The sequence below is a fragment of the Aythya ferina genome (genome assembly GCF_964211825.1).
Source record: "Aythya ferina genome assembly, chromosome: 33".
NCBI classification, from domain to species: domain Eukaryota; kingdom Metazoa; phylum Chordata; class Aves; order Anseriformes; family Anatidae; genus Aythya; species Aythya ferina.
In genome coordinates this window covers 1,303,601-1,324,758 of record NC_140330.1, presented here as the reverse complement: position 1 = coordinate 1,324,758, position 21,158 = coordinate 1,303,601, and the positions used below count along the sequence as shown (strand labels likewise).

General features: G+C 69.6%; 2 protein-coding genes across 2 annotated transcripts in view; one reads left to right on the top strand and one right to left on the bottom strand.

Annotated features, from left to right (window-relative positions):
• The window catches only part of QTRT1 (queuine tRNA-ribosyltransferase catalytic subunit 1), a 72,957-nt gene extending 71,151 nt beyond the window's left edge, over positions 1-1,806 (bottom strand). The window contains exon 1 of the mRNA XM_084501723.1: positions 1,803-1,806. The gene's annotated coding sequence lies outside the window, so the exon portion shown is untranslated. The remainder of the gene's footprint in view (positions 1-1,802) is intronic.
• Positions 397-11,672, top strand: LDLR (low density lipoprotein receptor). Its single transcript, XM_084501720.1, has 18 exons — positions 397-956; positions 2,702-2,824; positions 3,795-3,917; positions 4,014-4,385; positions 4,482-4,607; positions 4,702-4,824; positions 4,923-5,042; positions 5,119-5,244; positions 6,151-6,322; positions 7,052-7,279; positions 7,827-7,945; positions 8,525-8,664; positions 8,756-8,897; positions 9,331-9,474; positions 9,610-9,741; positions 9,993-10,068; positions 10,615-10,765; positions 11,496-11,672. The coding sequence occupies exons 1-18, from the start codon at positions 536-538 to the stop codon at positions 11,529-11,531; spliced, it is 2,874 nt and encodes a 957-aa protein (XP_084357846.1). The 5' UTR covers positions 397-535; the 3' UTR covers positions 11,532-11,672.
• The last annotated feature ends 9,486 nt before the right edge of the window (positions 11,673-21,158 follow it).

Below are 21,158 nucleotides of genomic sequence, written 5' to 3'. Positions count from 1 at the left end.
GTCAAAAAACATCCCAAAAGGGGACAAAAACACTCCATAAAGGGATGAAAACATCCCAAAAGGGATGAAAACACCCTATAATGGGATAAAAACTTACTAAAAGGGGATGAAAACACCCCAGAAAGAAATGAAAATATCCAAAAAGGGGATCAAAAAAAGGGGATGAAAACACACTGTAAAGGGATAAAAAGTTAGGAAAAGGGGAGGAAAACACCCCCAAAAAGAGATGAAAACACCCTCAAGGGGACAAAAACACCCCATAAAGGGATAAAAACTTCACAAGAGGGGATGAAAATATCCCAGAAAGAGGCGAAAACATCCCAAAGGGGGACAAAACCACCCCAAAAGGGGAGAAAACACCCCAGAAAGAGACGAAAACATCCCAAAGGGGAACAAAACCACCCCAAAAGGGGAGAAAACACCCCAGAAAGAGATCAAAAACACCTCAAAAGCGGCCAAAACCACCCCAAAAGCGCGCGCTGGGGTCGCTGGGCGGGCAGCGGTTCATCGAGCGGCACCGGGGTGGAAAAGGGAAATGGGGCCTGGGGGGGGACCCCGGTTTTGGGGACGGGGCCGTGTCCGTGGGGCTGTGTCCGTGTCCGTGTGTCCGTCCCCGTGTCCGTGCGTCCGCGGGCGCCGGGCGGGGGAAGAGTTAAGGCGCCGATGTCACATCGTGCGGTCGGGCGCTCCTCCTCCTCGCATGATGTGGAGCAGTTTTGAAAATCACCCCATGCTCAAACCCCTCCCCTGCGCACGGCGAGCGAAGGGCGGCAGCGCTCGGCTCCCACCGGCATCCTCGGTGTCACCGTCACCGGTGTCACCGCCGTCACCGTCACCGTCGTCGTTGTCGTCGTCGTCCGGGGGGCTCCCGTCGTGCCCGGTGTCTCGCGTGCCCGGTGGCAGCATGGCACGCGTCTGGGCGCTGCTCGGCGGCGCGCTCCTGGTGCTGCTCCCAGGTGAGGGGCTTCGCTGGGTGGGGACTGAGGTTGTGCTGGGGCGCGGTGGTGGCCGGTACTGGGATGCGGTGGTGCCCAGTGGTGGTGGTACTGGGACGCGGTGGTGCCCGGTGCCCACGGTGCCAGGGGACAATGGTAGCCGGTGCTCACGGTGCCGGGACGTGGTGGTAGCCGGTGGTGGTGGTGGTGCTGGGGTGCAGTGGTGGCCGGTACTGGGATGCAGTGGTGCCCGGTGGTGATACTGGGATGTGGTGGTGCCCAGTGGTGGTGGTGGTACGGGGACGTGGTGGTGCCCAGTGCCCGCAGTGACAGGGCTCGGTGGTGCCCGGTGCTCATGGTGCTGGGACAGGGTGGTGGCCGGTGCTGGTGGTACTGGGGTGCGGTGGTGCCCTGTGCTGGTGTTACTGGGACGTGCTGGTGCCCGGTGCTGGTAGTGCTGGTGCTGGGAGGCTTTAGGGGGGCTCATGGGGGGCTTGGGTGAGGCTGGCATGGGGCTGGGGGGGTCCACGGGGGGACTTGGGGGGCGCTGAGGGGGTCCCCAGGGTGCTGGGGGGAGGTCCCGGGCTGCTCAGGGGGGTCCCCAGGGTGCTGGGGGGGGTCCCGGGGTGCTCGGGGGGGTCTCAAGGTGCTGGGGGGGTCCTGGGGGTGCTGAGGGGGGGTCCCGAGGGTCTGAGGGGGGGTCCTGGGGTGCTCGGGGGGGTCCCAAGGTGCTGGGGGGTCCCTGGGGGCTTTGGGGGGGGTCTCGGGGTTTTGGGGAGGGGTCCCCGGGGCACTGAGGGGCTCCCTGGGGGGCTCGGGGGGGGTCCCAGCCCCTCCCCCCCCGCGTTCTCGGGGGGCTTTGGGCACCGGGGCCGGGGGGGGCCGGGGGGGGGCAGGGGGGGTCCCCGCCGCCGCCCTCATGGTCGCCGCCATGACTGAGGGCAGGGGGCGCGGGGGGCGTGGCGAGGGCGGCTCTGCCCAGTTCCGGCCCAATCACCTTGCGCGGCAACGCCCCTTGAGGTGTGTCCCGCGTTTCCTATTGGCCCGCGGCCCAACTGGCCACCGCGGCGGCGGCCAATGGCAGCGCGGAGGGGCGAGGCCTGGGGGCGGCCGCGGGGACCCCGGGACCTCCGGAGGGGCCGGGAGGGGCCCAAAGGGGACAGGAAACGGCCTAAAAGGGCCTAAAAAGGGCTCAAATGAGCCTAAAAAGAGCCCAAAGGGGCCTAAAAAGGGCCCAGAGGGGCTTAAAAGGGCCCCAAGGGGCGGCCTCGTGCCACAGCAGTCCCCAAGCAAAGTCCAAAGTCCCCAAAACTGTGTCCCAAGTGACGCTCGGGTCTCAAATCATGGGGTTTAGCCCCAAAATGGCCCCGGGGGTCCCAAAGTGAGGCTGTGCGGTCCTGAAATGAGTCTAGGGGGTCCCAAAATGGGTCCACGGGGTTCCAAGATGGGTCTGAAGGGGTCCCAAAATGGGTCCAGGGTCCCAAAATGGGTCCAGAGGGTCCCAGTATGGGTCTGGGGGTTCCCAAAATGTGCCTGGGGGTCTCAAAATGGATCTGGGGGGTCCCAAAATGGGGTTGGGGGTTCCAAGATGGGTCTGGGGCGCTCCCAAAATGGGGCTGGAGAGTCCTAAAATGGGTCTTGGAGGTCCCAAATTGGGGCTGGGGGCTTCCATCATGGGGCTGGAGGGTCCCAGAATGAGTCGGGGGGGTCCCAAAATGGGTCTGGGGGCTGGCGCCGGTGCCACCGCTCAGTGCCCGGTGCCGCAGGGGCCGAGCCGTGCGGCCAGGGGCAGTTCCAGTGCGGGGACGGCGCCTGCATCTCCGCCAAGTGGGTTTGCGACGGCAGCGCCGAGTGCCGGGACGGCTCCGACGAGACCCCCGCCACCTGCCGTGAGTGCCGGGGCCAGGCCGGGCCGTGCTGGGCTGTACTGGGCTGTACTGGGCTGTGCTGGGCCATCCCGTGCTATATTGTGCTATACCATGCCATACTGTGCCGTGCTGTGCCATACCATGCTGTGCTGAGCCATGCCGTGCCATATTGTGCTATATCGTGCTATGCTATGCCATGCCGTGCCATATTGTGCCATACTGTGCCGTGCTGTGCGGTACCATGCTATTCCATGCCATGCTGTGCCATGCCGTGCCGTGCCATGCCATACCACGCGTGCCGTGCCGTGCTATCATTCCTCTCCTCTCCTCTTTCTCTTCTTCTTTCTCTTTTCTCATCCTTCTCTTCCTCTTTTTCTCTTCTCCTTCTCTTTCTTTCCGACTTTTGTGGCCCTTCCCTTCCCTTCCCTTCCCTTCCCTTCCCTTCCCTTCCCTTCCCTTCCCTTCCCTTCCCTTCCCTTCCCTTCCCTTCCCTTCCCTTCCCTTCCCTTCCCTTCCCTGCCCTGCCCTGCCCTGCCCTTCCCTGCCCTTCCCTGCCCTTCCCTGCCCTTCCCTCTCATATTTTCACTTTCATCTATCCAGGTACCTGCTCTAAAATCAACCTTCCTTTCTCTTCCTTTCTCTTCCTTTCTCTCCTCCTTCACCCCCTCCTCCTCCTTTTCCTCCTTCTCCTCCTCCTCCTCATCTTCTCTTTCTCTTCTCTTTTTCCCTCTCTTCTCCATATTCTCCTTCTGTCCCCTTCTCTCTTTTTTTCTCTCCTTTCTCCTCTTTTCCTTTCTCATTTTCCCTCTCTCCCCTCTCCCTCCTGCTTCTCTCTCCCTTTTTCTCCTCTTCCTCTTCCATTTCTCTCCTCCCCACGCCGCGTTGTGCCCTGCTGGGCTCCCCCCTGCTCCCCTCTCCCTGCCCCATCCCTCCCCACCCGGTGCCCCCCACCCGTTGCCCCCCGCCCGGTGCCAGCCCCGTTGTCCCCCAGGCTCCGTGTCCTGCTCCCCGTCCGAATTCAGCTGCGGCGGCCGCTCGAGACGCTGCATCCCCGCGTCCTGGCGCTGCAACGGGCACGAGGACTGCGAGAACGGCTCCGACGAGCGGGACTGCCGTGAGTGCCGGGCTCCGGGGGGGCGGGTGAGAAACCCAGGGACCCCCTCGCACCCCCCCTGATCCCCCGATACCGACACCGGGGTCCCTTTGGCAGCCCCCGGCTCCTGCTCCCCGGACGAGCTGCGCTGCGGCACCGGGGGCTGCGTGGCTCTGGCCTTCGCCTGCGACGGGGAACGGGACTGCGAGGACGGGGCGGACGAGGCCGGGTGCCCCCCGCCCGCCGCCTGCGACCCCCACGACTTCGCCTGCAACGACTCGAGCTGCGTCAGCGCCTTGTGGCGCTGCGACGGCGACGCCGACTGCCCCGACGGCTCCGACGAGTGGCCCACCCTCTGCGGCCCCCGGCCCCCCGCCGCCTCCTGCCCCCCGCTGCAGGTGCCCTGCGGCAGCGGCGAGTGCATCCACCGGCGCTGGCGCTGCGACGGCAGCCCCGACTGTCGCGACGGCTCCGACGAGCACGACTGCGGTAAGCTGCGCCCCTGCAGGGGGTTGGGGTCCCACGAGGGTCCACATGGGGGCTCGCCGAGCACCCCTGACCCCCGTTTGCCCCCCCCTCTTACAGCCCCTGTCACGACGTGCCGTCCCGACCAGTTCCAGTGCGGCGACGGGCGCTGCGTGCCGGGCGCGCGGCAGTGCGACGGGGAGCACGACTGCGCCGACGGCTCCGACGAGGACGGGTGCCACAACGGTGCATGGTGACCCTTGGGTGGGGGGGGACACAGGTACGTGGAGGGGGTGCTGACGACCCCCTGTCCTGTCCTGTGTCCCCCCCCCCTCCCCAGTGACCGCCTGCGATGGCCCCCACCAGTTCAAGTGCCGCTCGGGCGAGTGCATCCCCCTGCAGCGCGTCTGCGACCAGAACCGCGACTGCCGGGACTGGTCGGATGAACCCATCAAGGAGTGCGGTGCGGATGGGACCCCCCCTCCCCGTCCCCAAGACCCCCTCCCCGTTCCCTTTTTTTTTTTTTTTTTATTTATTTTTATCGATTTCCCCCATTTCCAGGCGTCAACGAGTGCCTGGACGGCGGGGGCTGCTCCCACGTCTGCAGGGACCTGCGGCTGGGCTACGAGTGCCTCTGCCCCGACGGCTTCCTCCTGGGCCCCGACGGGAAGACCTGCGAAGGTGGGCGCCCCCCGAGCCCCCCGCACCCCCCCTGACCCCAAACTGGCCCCCCCTGACCCCTCGGGTCCCCCCGCAGACATCGACGAGTGCCAGGACCCGCAGACGTGCGGGCAGCGCTGCCACAACCTGCCGGGCAGCTACAAGTGCGAGTGCGAGCAGGGTTACCGCATGGAGCCCGCCGGGCACGGCTGCCGAGCCCTGGGTGGGTGCACGGACCCCCCCCCGAGCCCCCCGAGCTCCCCCCTTTGCACCCCGCTTTCCCCCTCCCCCCCTTTCCCCCCGGTTTAACCGGTTTCCCCCAGTTCATCCCCGTTTATCCCCATTTCCCCCCCGTTTCCCTCCAGTTTCTCCCCGTTTCCCTCCAATTTATCCCCCCCATATCCCTCCCATTTTGCCCAATTTATCCCTATTTCCCCCCAGTTTATCCCCATTTGTCCCCATTTCCCCCAATTTATTCCCCCATTTCCCCCCTAAACCCCTGCATTTCCCCTCAAATCCCCCCATAGCCCCCCAAAACCTTCCCATAACCCCCCATTTCCCCCCAAATCTCCTCAAATTTCCCCCATATCCCCCCAAATCCCCCCATATCCTCCCAAATCCCCCCAAATCTCCCCTATACCCCCCCAAATCACCCCATATTCCCCAAATCCTACCCCATATCCCCCCAAATCCCCCCCATTCCCCCCCAGTTTATCCCCATTTCCCCCAATTTCCCCCCCATACTCCCCCATACCCCCCCAAATCCCCCCCAAATCCCCCCCAACCCCCACATACCCCCCCATACTCCCCCATACCCCCCCAAATCCCCCCCATACTCCCCCCAAATCCCCCCCATACCCCCCCATACTCCCCCCAAATCCTCCCCATTCCCCCCAGTCTATCCCCATTTCCCCCAATTTCCCCCCCCAACCCCCCCCATACCCCCCATACTCCCCCATACTCCCCCCAAATCCCCCCCATACCCCCCCATACTCCCCCCATACCCCCCCAAATCCCCCCCATACTCCCCCCAAATCCCCCCCATACCCCCCCATACTCCCCCATACTCCCCCCATACCCCCCCCCCACCCCCCCCGGGTGCCCCCACTGACCCCGCTGCCCCCCGCAGCCCCCGGGGCCGCGCTGCTGTTCACGGCTCGCCACGAGGTTCGGCGCCTGGCCCTGGCCCGCGGCAACGCCACGCGGCTGCTGCGGGGCCTGAAGCACGCCGCCGCGCTGGACGTCGACGTCGCCGCCGGCACCGTGTACTGGGCCGACCTCTGGCACAGGGAGATCTACCGGTGAGGGGCACCCCGAAACCCCCCGGCACCCCACGAACCTCCCCGGGGCATCGAGAACCCTGCTGGGGTGCAAAAACCCCAGTGGGACCCCAAAAATCCCCCTAGGGAACACTGAAAACCCCACCAGGACCCCAGAAAAGCCCCCCAGGGAACCCCAAAAACCCTGATGAGACCCCCAAAAACCCCACCAGGACCTCCAGAGCCCCTCTGGGACTCCAAAAATCCTCACCAGGACCCCAAAACCCTGCCAGGACCCCAAAACCCTGCCACAACCCCATACCTTCCTGGGGACACCCCAAACTCCTCAGACCCCCCAAATCCACCCCTGGGGACCCCAAAACCCCCCAGAATCCCCCCCAACCCCCCCCCAAACCCACCCTTGGGTACCCCAAAACCCCCTGTCGCTTCCCCCCAAACCCCCCAAACCCACCCCTGGGGACCCTGAAAGCCCCCTGGGTACCGCAAATCCCCCCCAAAACCCCCCTAAGGACCCCAAATCCCCCCCAAAACCCCCCTCCAACCCAAATCTCCCCAAATCCCCCCCAAAACCCCCCTCCAACCCCAAATCTCCCCCAAATCCCCCCAAAACCCCCCTAAGGACCCCAAATCCCCCCAAAACCCCCCTCCAACCCCAAATCTCCCCCAAATCCCCCCCAAAACCCCCCTAAGGACCCCAAATCCCCCCCAAACCCCCCCCAAACCCCCTCTCCAACCCTCCCCGTCCTGCAGGGCCCCGGCCGCCGGGCTGTCTGACGGCAGCGCCGCGGTGCCGCTGATCGGGGCCGGGCTGGGGGCGCCGTCGGGGCTGGCGCTGGACTGGGTGCACCACAACCTCTACTGGACGGACGCCCAGCGCGGGGCCGTGGCCGTGGCCGACGCCAGCGGCCGGCGCCGCAGGACCCTGCTCAAGGAGCCGGGGGCCAAGCCCCAGGGCATCGCCGTCGACCCCCTGCACGGGTACGGGGTGGGGTTGGGGGTGGGATTGGGGGTGGGGGTGGGGATGGGATTGAAGTTGAGGTTGGGATGGGGTTGGGATTGGGGTTGGGGGTGTGGGGTGTGGGATATGGGACTGGGGATGTGGGATTGGGAAATTGGGATTGGGGATTGAGATTGGGATTGGAGGTGTGGGGATTGGGATCTGGGGTTGGGATTGGGATTGGGGGTGGGATTGGGGTTGGGGATTGGGGTTGGGGATGGGGTGTGGGGATTTGGGATGTGGAATTGGGGATATGGGGTTGTGGGGTGTGGGGATGGGGGGTGTGGGGTATGGGGATTGGGGATATTGGGATCTGGGGGAACATGGGAATACGGGGACACAGGGATCTGGGGGGACACGGGGACATTGGGGGATGTGGGGGTCATGGGGGGGGCACTGGGACAGAGGTCACCGAGCCATGGAGGTCGGAAGAGACCTCGGGGACACGGGGGGGCACCGTGGGCTGTGGGGCCGCGGCTCTGCTGGCCCCTGGGGGCAGGCAGTGACCGGGCCCGGCTCCGTCCCCAGTTACATGTACTGGACCGACTGGGGCAGCACGGCCAAGATCGCCAAGAGCGGCCTCAACGGCGCCGACCACTTCGCGCTGGTGACCGAGGGCATCGAGTGGCCCACGGGGATCGCGCTGGGTGAGCGCCCCCAGCCCCGGCCCTGTCCCTGTCCCCATCCGCACCCCGCTCCCTGTCCCCACGCGGGTCCCAGTCCTGGTCCCAGTCCCTGTCCCCATACGCATCCCGGTCCCCTACTGGTCCCAGTGCCAGTCCCTCGCCCATCCCCATTCCGGTCCCCATCCCCACACGTCCCCATCCCTGTCCCCACGTGTCCGTGTCCCCATCCCCGTGGGTCCCCATCCCTATCGCCATGTGTCCCTGTCCCGATCCATCCCTGTCCCCATCCCCACATGTCCGTGTCCCCATCCCCGTCCATCCCTGTCCCTGCATGTCCCCATCCCCATCCCCATCCATTGCCATCCCCACGTGTCCCCATCCCCGTCCGTGTGTGTCCCCGTCCCCATCCGTCCCCATCCCCTTATGTCCCTGTCCCCATCCCCGTCCCCATATGTCCCCATTCCCATCCCAGTGTGTCCTTGTCCCCATGTGTCCCCATCCTCGTCCCCATCCGTCCCCATCCCCTTATGTCCCTGTCCCCATCCCCATCCCCGTCCCCGCGGGTCCCGTTGTCGGTGCGGTGTCTGACTCCTGCCGCAGACCTCCCCTCGCAGCGCCTGTACTGGGTGGACTGGCGGCTCCACGCGCTCTCCAGCGTCCACGTGGACGGTGCCCAGCGCCGCACGGTGCTGGTGGACCCCAAGGCACTCGCCCACCCCTTCGCCGTCGCCGTCTTCGAGGTGAGCCCGGCCCCGCGGTGGCCTCGTCCCGCCCCCCTCCCCAATTTACCCTGGGCCCCCCCCGGCCCGTGCCAACGCCGTGCGCCCGCAGGACGCGGTGTTCTGGACCGACGTCCTCAGCCAGGCCATCTTCAGCGCCAACCGCCTGAGCGGCGCCGACGTGCACCGCGTGGCCCAGGGGCTCTTCGCGCCCGAGGACCTGGTGGTGCAGCACGCCCTCAGGCAGCCCCCAGGTACCCGCGACCCCCCCGCTGTCCCCCCTGTCCCCCTGTCCCTCTGTCCTTCTGTCCCTCTGTCTGGGTGTCCTTGTCCCCTCCGTACCCGGTCCCTCTGTTCCTGTGTCCCTCCTGTCTCTGTCCCCATCCCATCCTTGTCCTTGTCCCCGCCCCTGTCCCCGTCCCCATCCCTGTTCCCCCCCGTCCCTGTCCCCATCCTGTCCCTGTCCTCATCCCATTCTTGTCCCCATCCTGTCCCTGTCCCCTTCCCCTCCTGACCTTGTCCCCATCCTGTCCTTGTCCTCATCCCCATCCCCGTCCCTGTCCCTGTCCCCATCCCATCCCAACCCTGTTCCCCTCCTGTCTCTGTCCCCATCCCATCCTTGTCCCTGTCCCCGTCCCTATCCCCGTCCCCATCCCCGCCCCCTCCCACCTCACCTGTCCCCCCCAGGTGAGAACTGGTGCTCTCGGGACAACGGGGGCTGCTCCTACCTCTGCCTGCCCGCGCCCCACGTCAGCCCCCGCAGCCCCCGCTACACCTGCGCCTGCGCCGACGGCCAGAGCCTGGCCCCCGACGGCCGCGGCTGCCTCACAGGTACCCGGGACCCCCCCGGGACCCCCCCCCGGGACCACCCTGGGACCCCCGGGACCCTTCTGGGACCCCCCCGGGTCCCCTCGCTGTGCCCAGCGCCCCCCAGTCCTGCTCACCCTCTTCTCCCCCCCCCTCCAGACCCTTCAGCCCCAGCCCCCCCGGCTGCAGCCCCCGGCCCCACCACGGCCCCACCGCCGCCCCCGGTGCTCAGCGGGGCCCCCCCAGGCCCCATCACGGCCGGGAACAGCACCACCGGGAACGGCACCACAGGTACTGGCCCCACAACCCTGCCCCATATCCCTGCCCCACAACCCTGCCCCACACATCCCAGCCCCACACATTCCAGCCCCACACATCCCAACTCCACAACCCTGCCCCACATTTCCCTGCCCCACACATCCCAGCCCCACACATTCCAGCCCCACATATCCCTACTCCACATCCCTGCCCCACATATCCCAGCCCCACACATCCCAGCCCCACACATCCCCCCCCCACTGACACCCCCCCCCTTTTGGCAGCTCTCAGCGGTGACGCCGTGGGGGAGCGCAGGGTCAAGGAGGGGCCCCATAGCGCTGGCGGTCGTCCTGCCCCTGGGTAGGTTTGGGGGGGGGCAGAGCATTGGGGGGGGGGGGGCTGGGATGGGGGGGTCTCAGCATGGGGGGGGCCTGGCATGGGGGGATTTGGGATGGGGGAGGTCCCATCCTAAAATGGGCTGGGGGCCAGGACTGGGGGGGTCCCAGTACTGGGGGGGGGATCCCAGCATTGTGGGGGGGGTCCCAGTATTGGGTGTGGGGGGGTCAGCACTGGGGGGTCCCAGCATTGGGGGGGGGCCCAGAACTGAGGGGTCCCAGAACTGGGTGTGGGGGTGGTCCCAGAACTTGGGGGGTCCCAGCATTGTCTGGGGAGGGTCCCAGCATTGTGGGGGGGTCCCAGCACCTTGGGGGGGGTCCCAACATTATTGGGTGTGGGGGGGGGCAGCATCATGGGGGTCTCCCAACCAGGGTCTTCCTGTGGACTGGGGGGGGGAAGGGCTTCAGGGTGGGGGTGCTCCTGCATTGCAGCGTGTTCCTGGCAGTGTGGGGGGGGGGGGCTCAGCCCTGATACCCCCCCCCCCCCCCTTTTTACCCCCCCCCCCCCCAGCCCTCCTCATCCTCGCGGCCTTCGGCGCCCGCCTGCTGTGGCGGACGTGGCGGCTGCGCAGCACCCGGAGCATCAACTTCAGCAACCCCCTGTACCAGAAGGGGCAGCAGCACCCGGCCCCCCCCCGGGGCAGGGCTACAGCTACCCCGCGGTGAGGGGGGGGGCACGGGGGGGTGGGGGGGGTATGGGGGGGGGTAGGGCTACAGCTACCCTGCAGTGAGGGGGGGGGCATGGGGGGGTGTGGGGGGGTAAAGGGGGTGTGGGGGGGTAAAGGGGGGGTGTGGGTGGGGTGAGGGGGGGGTAGATGGGGGTATAGGGGGGGTGTGGGGGGGGCATGGGGGGGTGTGGAGGAGGTATGGGGGGGGTAGTATGGGGTATGGGGGGGTTATGGGGCATGGGGGGGCATGGGGGGGTGTGGGGGGGGTAAAGGGGGGTATAGGGGGGGTGTGGGGGGGTAGATGGGGGGTATAGGGGGGTGTGGGGGGGCTGGGGAATGGGGGGGGGGTCTGGGGGCAGGGGGAGGGGGTTATGGGGCATGTGGGGGGGGCATGGGGGGGTGTGGGGTGGGGGGGTATTGGGGGTGTGTGTGGGGTATGGGGGGGGTTATGGAGTAGGGGGGGGTCTCAGGGATGTGGAGGGGGGGTCTGGGGAATGGGGATGTGGGGGTCTGGGGTACTGGGGGGGGTCTCAGGGATGGGGAGGGGGGTCTGGGGGCATGGGGGGGGGTCTGGGGAATGGGGATGTGGGGTATGGGGGGGGGTCTCAGGCACGGTGAGGGGGTCTGGGACATGGGGAGGGGGTCAGGGGTACGGGGGGGGGGTCTCGGGCATGGGACTTGCCCCCCCCCCAGCCGTACTGACGCCCCCCCCGCCCCCCCCCAGCGCCAGGCCGTCAGCCTGGAGGACGACGCCGCCTGAGGGCACCGCGAGCGCCCGGACCCTGCCCACGGCGGGGGGGCCCCGGGACCCCCCCAGCCCCCAGCACCCCCCAGCACCGGGGTGGCGGCGAGCGGAGACCCAGCACGGCCCAGTACAGACCAGTACGGACCAGTACAACCCAGTAGGGCCCACTACAATCCAGTATGGACCAGTACAAACCAGTACGGCCAGCCCAACAATCCAGTGGGGCCCACTACAACCCAGTACGGACCAGTACAGACCACTACAGACCACTACGGACCACTACAATCCAGTACGGACCAGTACAACCCAGTATGGCCCAGTACATCCCGGCACGGCCGCCTCGCTCGCGCGCCCCCCGGGGAACCGGAGCCCGGCGCGGTCGCCCCCGCGCTGGTTTTGTGCCTAAACTGTGAGAAATCCACCCAAAACGTGGCCTTCCTCCGCGGGGGGGGGGCAGAACCCCCCCAGCTCGGGGCCGGGCCCCCCCCGGCCCCCCCCCCAGCACCGTGTCTGGCACACGGCAATGCCCCCCCAATGCACCCCCCCAATGCACCCCCCAATACACCCCCCCCCCTATTTATTTCTTACCTCGCCTCCCGCCTCGTCCTTTCCCCCCCCCCCCCAAGAACCCCCCCGGACCCTCCCCAAATTAAGGGGGGGGCACAGCTGCAATTTTGGGGAGGGCTTTATTGGGGGGAGGGGGGCGTTTGGGGGGGCTGCAGGCGTGACAAACGCGTGTGCGGGGGGTGTCGGATGTGGGGGGGGGTCCTGGGAGGAGGGGGGGGGGTCGTGGGGGGGGGTCTCACCCCTCACCCTCGCGGGGGGGGTGCCGGGGGGGGCCCCTCCTCGGCCTCGTGGTACTCCGTGTCCGAGCTCGACGAGCTCCAGCCCGGCCTGGGGGCAGCGGGGGGGGGGGGCGTCAGGTCTGGGACCCCCCCCGGGATCCCCCCCAGAGCCCCCCGTTACCCCATACCCCCCCCAACACCCCCCAAGCCACCCCCAGCCCCACAACAGCTCCCATTGTCCCCCCCCAAATGCCCCATAACCCCCCCGCAGCCCCCCCCAATTGCCCCACAACCCCCCCAGGACCCCCCCAATCGCCCCAGGACCCCCCCAGCCCCCCCCCAATTGCCCCCAAACCCCCACAGGACCCCCCTAATTGCCCCACAGCCCCCCCAGGACCCCCCCAATTGCTCCATAACCCCCCCAGGACCCCCCCAATCACCCTAGCCCCCCCCCAGCCTCCCCCACTTTCCCCAGGACCCCCCCATGACCCCCCCAATTGCCCCACACCCCCCCAGGACCCCCCCAATCGCCCCAGGACCCCCCCAGCCCCCCCCAATTGCCCCAGGACCCCCCCAGGACCCCCCAAACCCCCCCCCCCCATACCTTCCCCCCCCACATCTCTCTCCGCAGCCTTCCTCCCCCTCCTCATCACCACCACCCGCCGCCTCTGCAGAACAAAAGGGGGGGGGTGAGCGGTGCCAGGACCCCCCCCCCCCTAACCCCACGCCCCCCCCCCCCCCGATGTCCCCTCACTCACCTGAGGCCGGGGGGGGTCCCGGGGGGGTTCCTCTGGGCCAGGAGCTGCCGAGCCTCCCGCAGCTCGCCCAGCGCCCGCCGCAGTTGCCCCTCCAGCACGGCCACGCGCCCCCCCAGCCCCCCCCCCCCCGGGACCCCCCCCAGGACCCCCTCCAGGTCCCCCGGCTCCGGCACCCCCACGGCCACGCTGCGGCACCGCGGCCCCTCCGTGCCCACCCCCACCGAGCGCCGGGCGGGGGCACTGGGAGCACTGGGAGCACTGGGAGCACTGGGGGGGGTGGGGGGGTTGGGGGGGTTGGGGTCTGTACTGGTACCAGTAGCGGTGGGACTGGTGAGGCTGGTGCCCGTGCTGGTGGCGGGACCGGTGGGCGCGGTGGAACTGGGGATGCTGGTGCGCAAACTGGTGCCGGTACTGGTGCTCAAACTGGTACCAGTAATGGTGCCGGAACTGGTGCTGATGGTGGTGCCCACACCAGTACCGGTACTGGTGCTGCTGGTGCCCATACTGGTACCGGTACCGGTACCCATGCTGAAACTGGTGCTGCTGGTGGTGATACTGGTGCCTATGCTGGAACTGGTGCTGCTGGTGCCCATCCCAGTACCGGTACTGGTGCTGCTGGTGCCGGTGCTGATGCCGGTGCCCATCCCAGTGCCGTTACTGGTGCTGCTGGTGCCGATGCTGGTGCCGATGCCCATCCCAGTGCCTGTCCCAGTGCTGGTCCTGATGCTCGCACTGGTGCTACTGGTGCTGATGGCGGTGCCAGTGCCCATCCCAGTCCCAGTATCGATGCTGCTTCTGGTGCTACTGGTGCCGGTGCCCATCCCAGTGCCCATCCCAGTACCAATGCCCATCCCAGTGCCCATCCCAGTACCAGTACTGATGCCAGCACTGGTGCTACTGGTGCCGATGCCCATCCCAGTGCCCATCCCAGTACCCATCCCAGTGCCCATCCCAGTGCCCCCCCCCCCCACCGCCCACCTCCCCCCGGGGGTTGCCGCAGGAGCAGGGGCAGCGGCAGCCCCGGGGGGGGGTCGCGGGGCTGAGCCCCCCCCTCTCCTCCCGCAGCCTCCGCAGCGCCGCCGCCATCTGCTCCCGCACCGCCCGCAGCGAGCCCCCCGCCCACGGCGTCACCGCCACCTTCCTCCCCCCCCCCCCCCTCCTCATCCTCATCCTCCTCATCCTCCTCTTCCTCCCCCTTCACCTCCGGCCCCCCCCGACCCCCCCCCCCCAGCGCGCGCCCCACGCGGGGGTCGCGGGCGCAAAGGGATTCGGTGGAGGAGGTCCCGGGGGTCCGGGGGTCTCGGGGGTCTCGGGGGGTCCAGGGGAGCCGGGGGGGGTCCTGGGGGGGCCGGGGGGGCCGGGGGCGGCGGTGGCCCCCCCCCGGGACGCGGCGCAGGGTCAGCCCCTGCTCGATGGCCTCCACGTACTTGAGGAAGCCGAGGTCCAGGCGGTAGCCGTACGGCGTCTCCAGCGAGTAGGGGGCCGAGCCGGGGGGCGCGGGGGCTTGGGCGGGGGGGTGGGGGTGTGGGGGGGTCCCGGCCCCTACGGGGGACCCCAAAGGCAGCGCTATAGGGGACCCCCACCCTTCTGGGGGACCCCAAAGCTATCGTTATGGGACCCCCAGCCCCTTGGGGACCCCAGCCCCACCTCCCGGGGGACCCCAAAACCGTTGCTATGGGGGACCCCCCCACCCTATGGGGGACCCCCCCACCCTTTTGGGGACCCCAAAGCCATTGCTATGGGACCCCATCCTCTGGGGGACCCCAAACCTATCACTTTAGCGACCCCCTCCCCACCTTCTAGGAGACCCCAAAGCCATCGCTATGGGACAGCCCCAATCCCTTCAGGGTGCCACCCCCTATGGGACCCCACCACCTATGGGACCCCCTCCCCTATGGGACCCCCCCCCCATCCCCATGGGACCCCCAGCCCCCTCCCCATTCCCTACAGACCCCCTCCCCGCCCCCTAAGGCTCCCCAGGGACCCCAAAACCCCCCTCCTTCCCTCCAGGACCCAGGCACCTTGGACCCCAAGTCCCCCCCCCCATCCCCTCTGGGACCCCCTCCCCAATCTGAGCAGCACCCAGGACCCCCCCACCCTGCCCAGAACCCCCCCACACCCCCTCTGGGACCCCCCCCATCCCCTCCAGGACCCCAGTCCCCCCCCTCCAGCAGCCCCCAGGACTCTGCCCTGCCCCCCAGCCCCCCCAGAGACCCCTCCCAGCCCCCCAGGACCCCCAGAACCCCCCCAGGACCCCCCCCACCCACCTGGGAAGGCCACGTCCACGCGCAGCACCTGAGCCATGGCACCAGCACCTGCGGATGGGGACAGGGTTGGGGACGTGGGGGGGTCCCGGGGGGGTCGCAGGCACCCCCAGAGACCCCCCCGACCCACGCCCCCCACCCCCTGTCCGGCTCCGGGAAGTGGGGGGGGGCCCGGGGGGGGGCGCTGGGCCCGGCGCCCGCCTTCCCCCTGCGGTGCCTCCGGGGCCGCAGATGGAAGCAATCAGCGGGGTGGCCGCGCACGGAGACAGCGGGACGGGGCCCCCGCCCCACGGCAACCGGCGGCACCCAGAGCGCCTGCACCCCATAGCGACATCACCCCATAGAGCCACTGCCCCATAGAGCCACTGCCCCATAGCGACATCGCCCCATAGAGCTGCTGCCCCATAGCCCCACTGCCCCATAGAATCACTGCTCCGTAGCTTCCCTGCCCCATAGAGCCGCTGCCCCATAGCTCCATCCCCCCATAGGGCTACTGCCCCATAGCGCTATCGCCCCATAGAGCTGCTGCCCCATAGCACCACCACCCCATAGAGCCGCTGCCCCATAGCGCCATCACCCCACAGAGCCATCGCCCCATAGAGTCACTGCCCCACAGCGCTGCTGCTCCACAGAGCCACCGCCCTCCACCCCACAGCTTCCCTCTAGCCCTATAGCCCCCCCGCCCCACAGCCCTATAATTCCATCACCCCATAGCCCCATAGCTCCCCCCCCCACAGCCCCACATCACCGCCCCACAGCCCCATCACCCCACAGCTCCCCCTCCCCACACCCCCCACCCCATAGCCCCCCCACCCCATCGCCCCCCCGCCCCATAACCCCCCCCCCCGGTACCGACCCGCAGCCGCCGCTCCGGAGCCTCCGGCACCGCCACCGCCCAGCGCCGGCCCCGCCCCTCCCCCGTTGGCCACGCCCCTCCCGCCTTGACCCCGCCCCTCTGTCATTGGCCACGCCCCCAAGCCGCATTACCCCTCTCCCTCTCTTAACACCGCCCCCTCATTCATTGGCCACGCCCTTAACCCCGCCCCTTCCTAACCACGCCCCCTTATTCATTGCCCCCACTCCTAACCCCGCCCTTCCTTTTCTTAACCACGCCCCTCCCTTATAACCACACCCCTTATCCGTTAACCCCGCCCCTTATCCGTTAACCCCGCCCCTAACCTCGCACTAACCCCGCCCCCTCTTAACCCCCACCCCCTCACTTCTTAACCCCTCCCCTTATTCGTTGGCCCCGCCCCTAACCCCTCCCCTCCCCCCTTAACCCCCACCCCCTCTAACCCTCTCCCCGTGACCACGCCCCCTCCCTTCTTAACCCCGCCCCCTCCCTCAGGCCCCGCCCCCCCCGTGCCGGTGCCGTTGGTGCCCCCCCCGCCCCCCCCCCCCGTTGTGCCCCCCCCCATGGCCGGGGAGCGCCGGAGCCCCCTGCAGCTGGGGCTGGTGGGCTGCTGCCTGCTGCTGGCCGTGAGCGGGGGGGGGCACATGGGGGGGGGGGGGGTACTGGGGGTGGGGGGGGCACCGGGGGGCTCGGGGGGACCCCGGGGGGGGGGTCCGAGGGGGTTGGGGGGGGTCCCAGGGGGTTTGGGGGGCTCGGGGGGCTCAGGGAGGGGGTCTCAGGGGGTTGGGGGGCATGGGGGGGGCACTGGGGGGGGGCACTGGGGGTAGGAGGGTCCTGGGGGGGCACAGGGGGGGTTGGGGGGGCTCGGGGGGGTGTCCCGGAGTCCCCTAGGGTGGGGGCTCGGGGGGGTCCCGCGGGAGTCCAAGGGGGTCCTGGGGGGGTCCCGGGGTGTCAGGGTCCTGGGGGGGTCAGTGGGGTGGGGGGGTCCCCATAGGGTGGGGGGCTCAAGGGGGGGTCCCTTTGGATCTGGGGGTCTCGGGGGGGTCCAGGGAGTTTCGGGGGGGTCCGGGGTGTGCTGGGGGGGTCCTGGGGGGGGTCAGTAGGGCGGGGGGGTCCCCATAGGGTGGGGGGTCCCGGGGGGGTCCCTTTGGGTCTGGGGGGGGTCCAGGGAGATTTGGGGGGATCTGGGGGGCTCCGTGGGGGTGGGGCCGTGGTGCCCCCCCCGACGGTGCCCCCCCCCGACTGTGCCCCCCCAGGTGTGGGGCTGGGCCCTGGCCCTGCTGGGGCTGTGGGGCCGCGTGGGCAGCGCTGCCCTGGGCCGCTTGGCCGGGACCCCCCCCCTGCCCCTGCTGCACCTGGGGGGGGCTGCGCCGCCGCGGGGGGGGCCCTGGTGGGTCTGGGGGCGGCCGGGGCCTGGGGGGCCTGGAAGGGACGGCCACGGGTCCTGCTGGCGGTGAGCTGGGGGGGGGCAACGGGGGGGGCGTGGGGGGGGGCTGGGGGGGGCTGGGGGGTATTGGGGGGGCTGGGGGGGGCACTGGGGGGAAATAAGGGGGCATTAGGGGTCTGGGGGGAAATAGGGGGGGCATTGGGGGGGACTGGGGGGGTTTGGGGGGGTCATTGGGGGAGGTGGGGGGGATATGGGGGTCTGGGGGGGCATTGGGGGGGTTTGAGGGGGGTGTTGGGGGGATTTGGGGAAATAGGGGGGTGCTGGGGGGGGTTGGGGGGCATATGGGGGGAAATGGGGGGGTTTGGGGGGGGGCATTGGGGGAGATGGGGGGATACGGGGGGCTAGGGGGGGTATTGGGGGGGCATTGGAAGAAATGGGGGGGGGTTGGGGGGAAATGGGGGGGCCATGGGGGTGGTTTGGGGGGACATCGGGGGGTATTGAGGGGGGCTAGAGGGGCAATGGGGGTGTTGGGGGGGGACTTGGGGGGGGTAAGGGGCTGGGGGGATGTGGGGGGGGCATTGGGGTCATGGGGGGGTCATGGGGGGACATTGGGGCGATGGGGGGGGGTCGCGGGGTGATGCAGGGACACTGTGGGACGTGTTTTGGGGGGGGGCACGGGGTACACCCAGCCCCTCCCCCTCCCCCTCCCCAAATTCCCACCCCCCCCCCATTTTAATCCCCCCCCCCAGTTCCTGGTGGCCCTGCTGCTGCTGCTGGTGGTGGAGGTGGCCGTGGCCACCTTCCTGTACGACTACCGGGCCTTTGTGAGTGGGGGGGGGGGCCGGGGGGGGGTCCTGAGGTGGGGGGGGGGGTGGTGACACCCGGTGACCCCCCCCCTTAATTTTTCCCCCCCCCCCAAGGCTCGTAGCCTGGTGCTGGACCGGGCGCTGCGGGCGCTGCGCTGGCAGTACGGCACCAGCCGGGGGGGGGCCGTCACCAAGGCCTGGGACACCGTCATGAGCAAGGTGGGGGGGCACGGGGGGGTCGGGGGGGGTCCTGGGGGGGGCCTGGGGGGGTTATGTGGGTCCTGGAGGGGTCCTAGGGGGAGTTTGGGGGGGCGCTGAAGGGGTCAGGGGGGGTCACGGGGGGTTGGGGAGTGCTGGGGGGGGTCATGGGGGTCCTGGGGGCGGCCTGGGGGGGTCCTGGGGGGTTATATGGGTCCTGGAGGGGTTCTGGGGGGAGTTCGGGGGGGCGCTGAAGGGGTCAGGGGGGGTCACGGGGGGGTTGGGGAGTGCTGGGGGGGGGCATGGGGGTCCTGGGGGGGCTGAGGGGGTCCTAGGGGGGTCTTGGGGGGTTATATGGGTCCTGGAGGGGTTCTGGGGGGAGTTCAGGGGGTGCTGAAGGGTCAGGGGGGGTCACAGGGGGGTCCTGGGGGGGACCTGAGGGGGTTGGGGTGTTCTGAGGGGGGCTCTGGGGGTCCCAGGGGTCCTGAGGGGGTCCTGGGGGAGTTTGGGGGGGTGCTGAAGGGGTTTGGGGGGGTCCTGGGGGGGTTTGGGGAGTTCTGGGGGGGCTCATGGGGGTCCTAAGGGGGTCCTGGGGGGCCTCTGGGGGGCAAGGGAGAGCCTGAAGGGGTCTGGGGGGACTCTGGGGGGGTCCTGAGAGGGTCTGGGGGTCCTGAGGGGGGCCATAGGGGACCTGAGAGTGATGGGGGGGTCCCGGGGGGGCCTTGGGGGTCCTGGGGGGGCCTTGGGGGGGGGCCTGAGAGGGTTTGGGGGTCCTGGGGGGGCTTGGTGTGCCCGGGAGGGCTGTGGGGGTGTCTGGGGGGGGGGCTCTGTGTGTCCCTGGGGGGGGGGAGGTCGGTGTGCCCCCCCCCCAGCGTGCCCCCCCCCCCCCCCAGCTGCAGTGCTGCGGGGTGCGGGGTCCCGGGGATTTTGGGGGTTCGGCGTTCCAGGCGCTGTCGGGGCGGCGCCACCCCCGCAGCTGCTGCCGCCCCCCGGCCCCCCCCGCCTGCGACGGGCGCAGCCCCCAGCCCGAGCTCGTGCACCAGCAGGTGACCCCCCCCCCCCAAAAAACGGCCCCCCCCGAACCCCAAAAATGACCCCCCCGAACCCTCCAACCCCAATGTGACCCCCCCGCCCCAAACGGCCCCCCCCCAAAAACTCCTGAACCCCAAAATGACCCCCCTGAACCCCCCCAGAACCCCAAAATGACCCCCCCCGGACCCTCCAACCCCTATGTGACCCCCCCCCCAAAAAAACGAACCCCCCCAGCCCCAAATGGACCCTCCCCAAAACCTCCTGAACCCCAAAATGACCCCCCCCAACCCCAATGTGACCCCCCCAGCCCCAAAATAACCCCCCCAAGCCCCCCCCAGGACCCCCACAGCCCCCCAAGACCCAAAGTGACCCCCCCAGAACCCCCAAACCCCCCATGACGCCCCCCTAGCCCCCCCAGGTACCCCCCAGGTGCCCCCCCTTATGCCCCTCCCCCTCGGGGTGCCCCCCCCCATGACGCCCCTCCCCCCCCCAATGTGCCCCACCCCCACCCCAGGTACCCCCCCTTGTACCCCTCCCCCCTGGGTACCCCTCCGGTTGCCCCCCCCCTGACGCCCCCCCCCTGACGCCCCCCCCCCTGACGCCCCCCCCCCTGACGCCCCCCCCCCTGACGCCCCGCCCCCTGACGCCCCGCCCCCTGACGCCCCGCCCCCTGACGCCCCGCCCCCTGACGCCCCGCCCCCTGACGCCCCGCCCCCAGGGCTGTTACCGGAAGCTGCTGGGCCTGGTCCGGGAGCGCAGCCTGGAGCTGGGGGCGGCCGCCACGGTGGCGGCGGTGCTGCAGGTGACGTCACGGGGGCGGGGCTGACGTCACTGGGAGGGGTGATGACGTCACACACACCCGTGACGTCACTTCCCCCCCCCCCCCCAGCTGGTCACCGTGGTCCTGGCCCTGCTCCTTTATGTCACGCTGCAGCCCCGCCCCCCCGACGAGGCCCCGCCCCCCGACGAGGCCCCTCCCCCCGAAGCACCGCCCCCCGACGAGGCCCCGCCCACCGAAGCGCCGCCCCCGAAGCCTCCCCGGACCCCCCCAAATAAAGGCCCCGCCGCTGATTGGCCGCTTTTTCCCTCCGAAACGCGTCCGCGAAGCTCATTGGCCCAGGGCGCTGTCAGTCACGCCGCGTCCCGCCCGCCGCCTCCCGCCCCCCCGCGCGGCGATTGGCCCGCCCGCTGTCAATCATCCCGCGCGCGCCTGGCGGACCGCGCTCTGATTGGCCCGCTCGGCGCCCCGCCGCCCAGGCCCCGCCCCCCTCCGCCCGCCAATCCGGCGCCGCGCTCGCTGCCGCCGATTGATTCCCGCGCCTGTCATTCCGCGCGAGCCCCGCCCCCCGCCTCACCCACCAATAGCAGGCCGCCGTGCTGCCGCCCGTCTCCCGATTGGCTCCGGGGGCCGTCAGTGAGGCTCCGCTCCCCCCAATGCTGCGCGCTTGGGGGCGGGACACCCGTCTCCCTCCCCCCATTGGCCCACCCCCCCGTCCATCACCCACCCTCCATCCGCTTCCTCTCCCGCCCTTCACCCCATTGGCTCCCCTTCCCACCCC

Coding starts and splice junctions, on each gene's coding strand:
- LDLR (XM_084501720.1), top strand. CDS start 536: ATGGGGCCTGGGGGGGGACCCCGGTTTTGGGGACGGGGCCGTGTCCGT. Junction 2,825..3,794: donor CGAGACCCCCGCCACCTGCC/GTGAGTGCCGGG, acceptor GTTGTCCCCCAG/GCTCCGTGTCCTGCTCCCCG. Junction 7,946..8,524: donor GCCCACGGGGATCGCGCTGG/GTGAGCGCCCCC, acceptor CTCCTGCCGCAG/ACCTCCCCTCGCAGCGCCTG.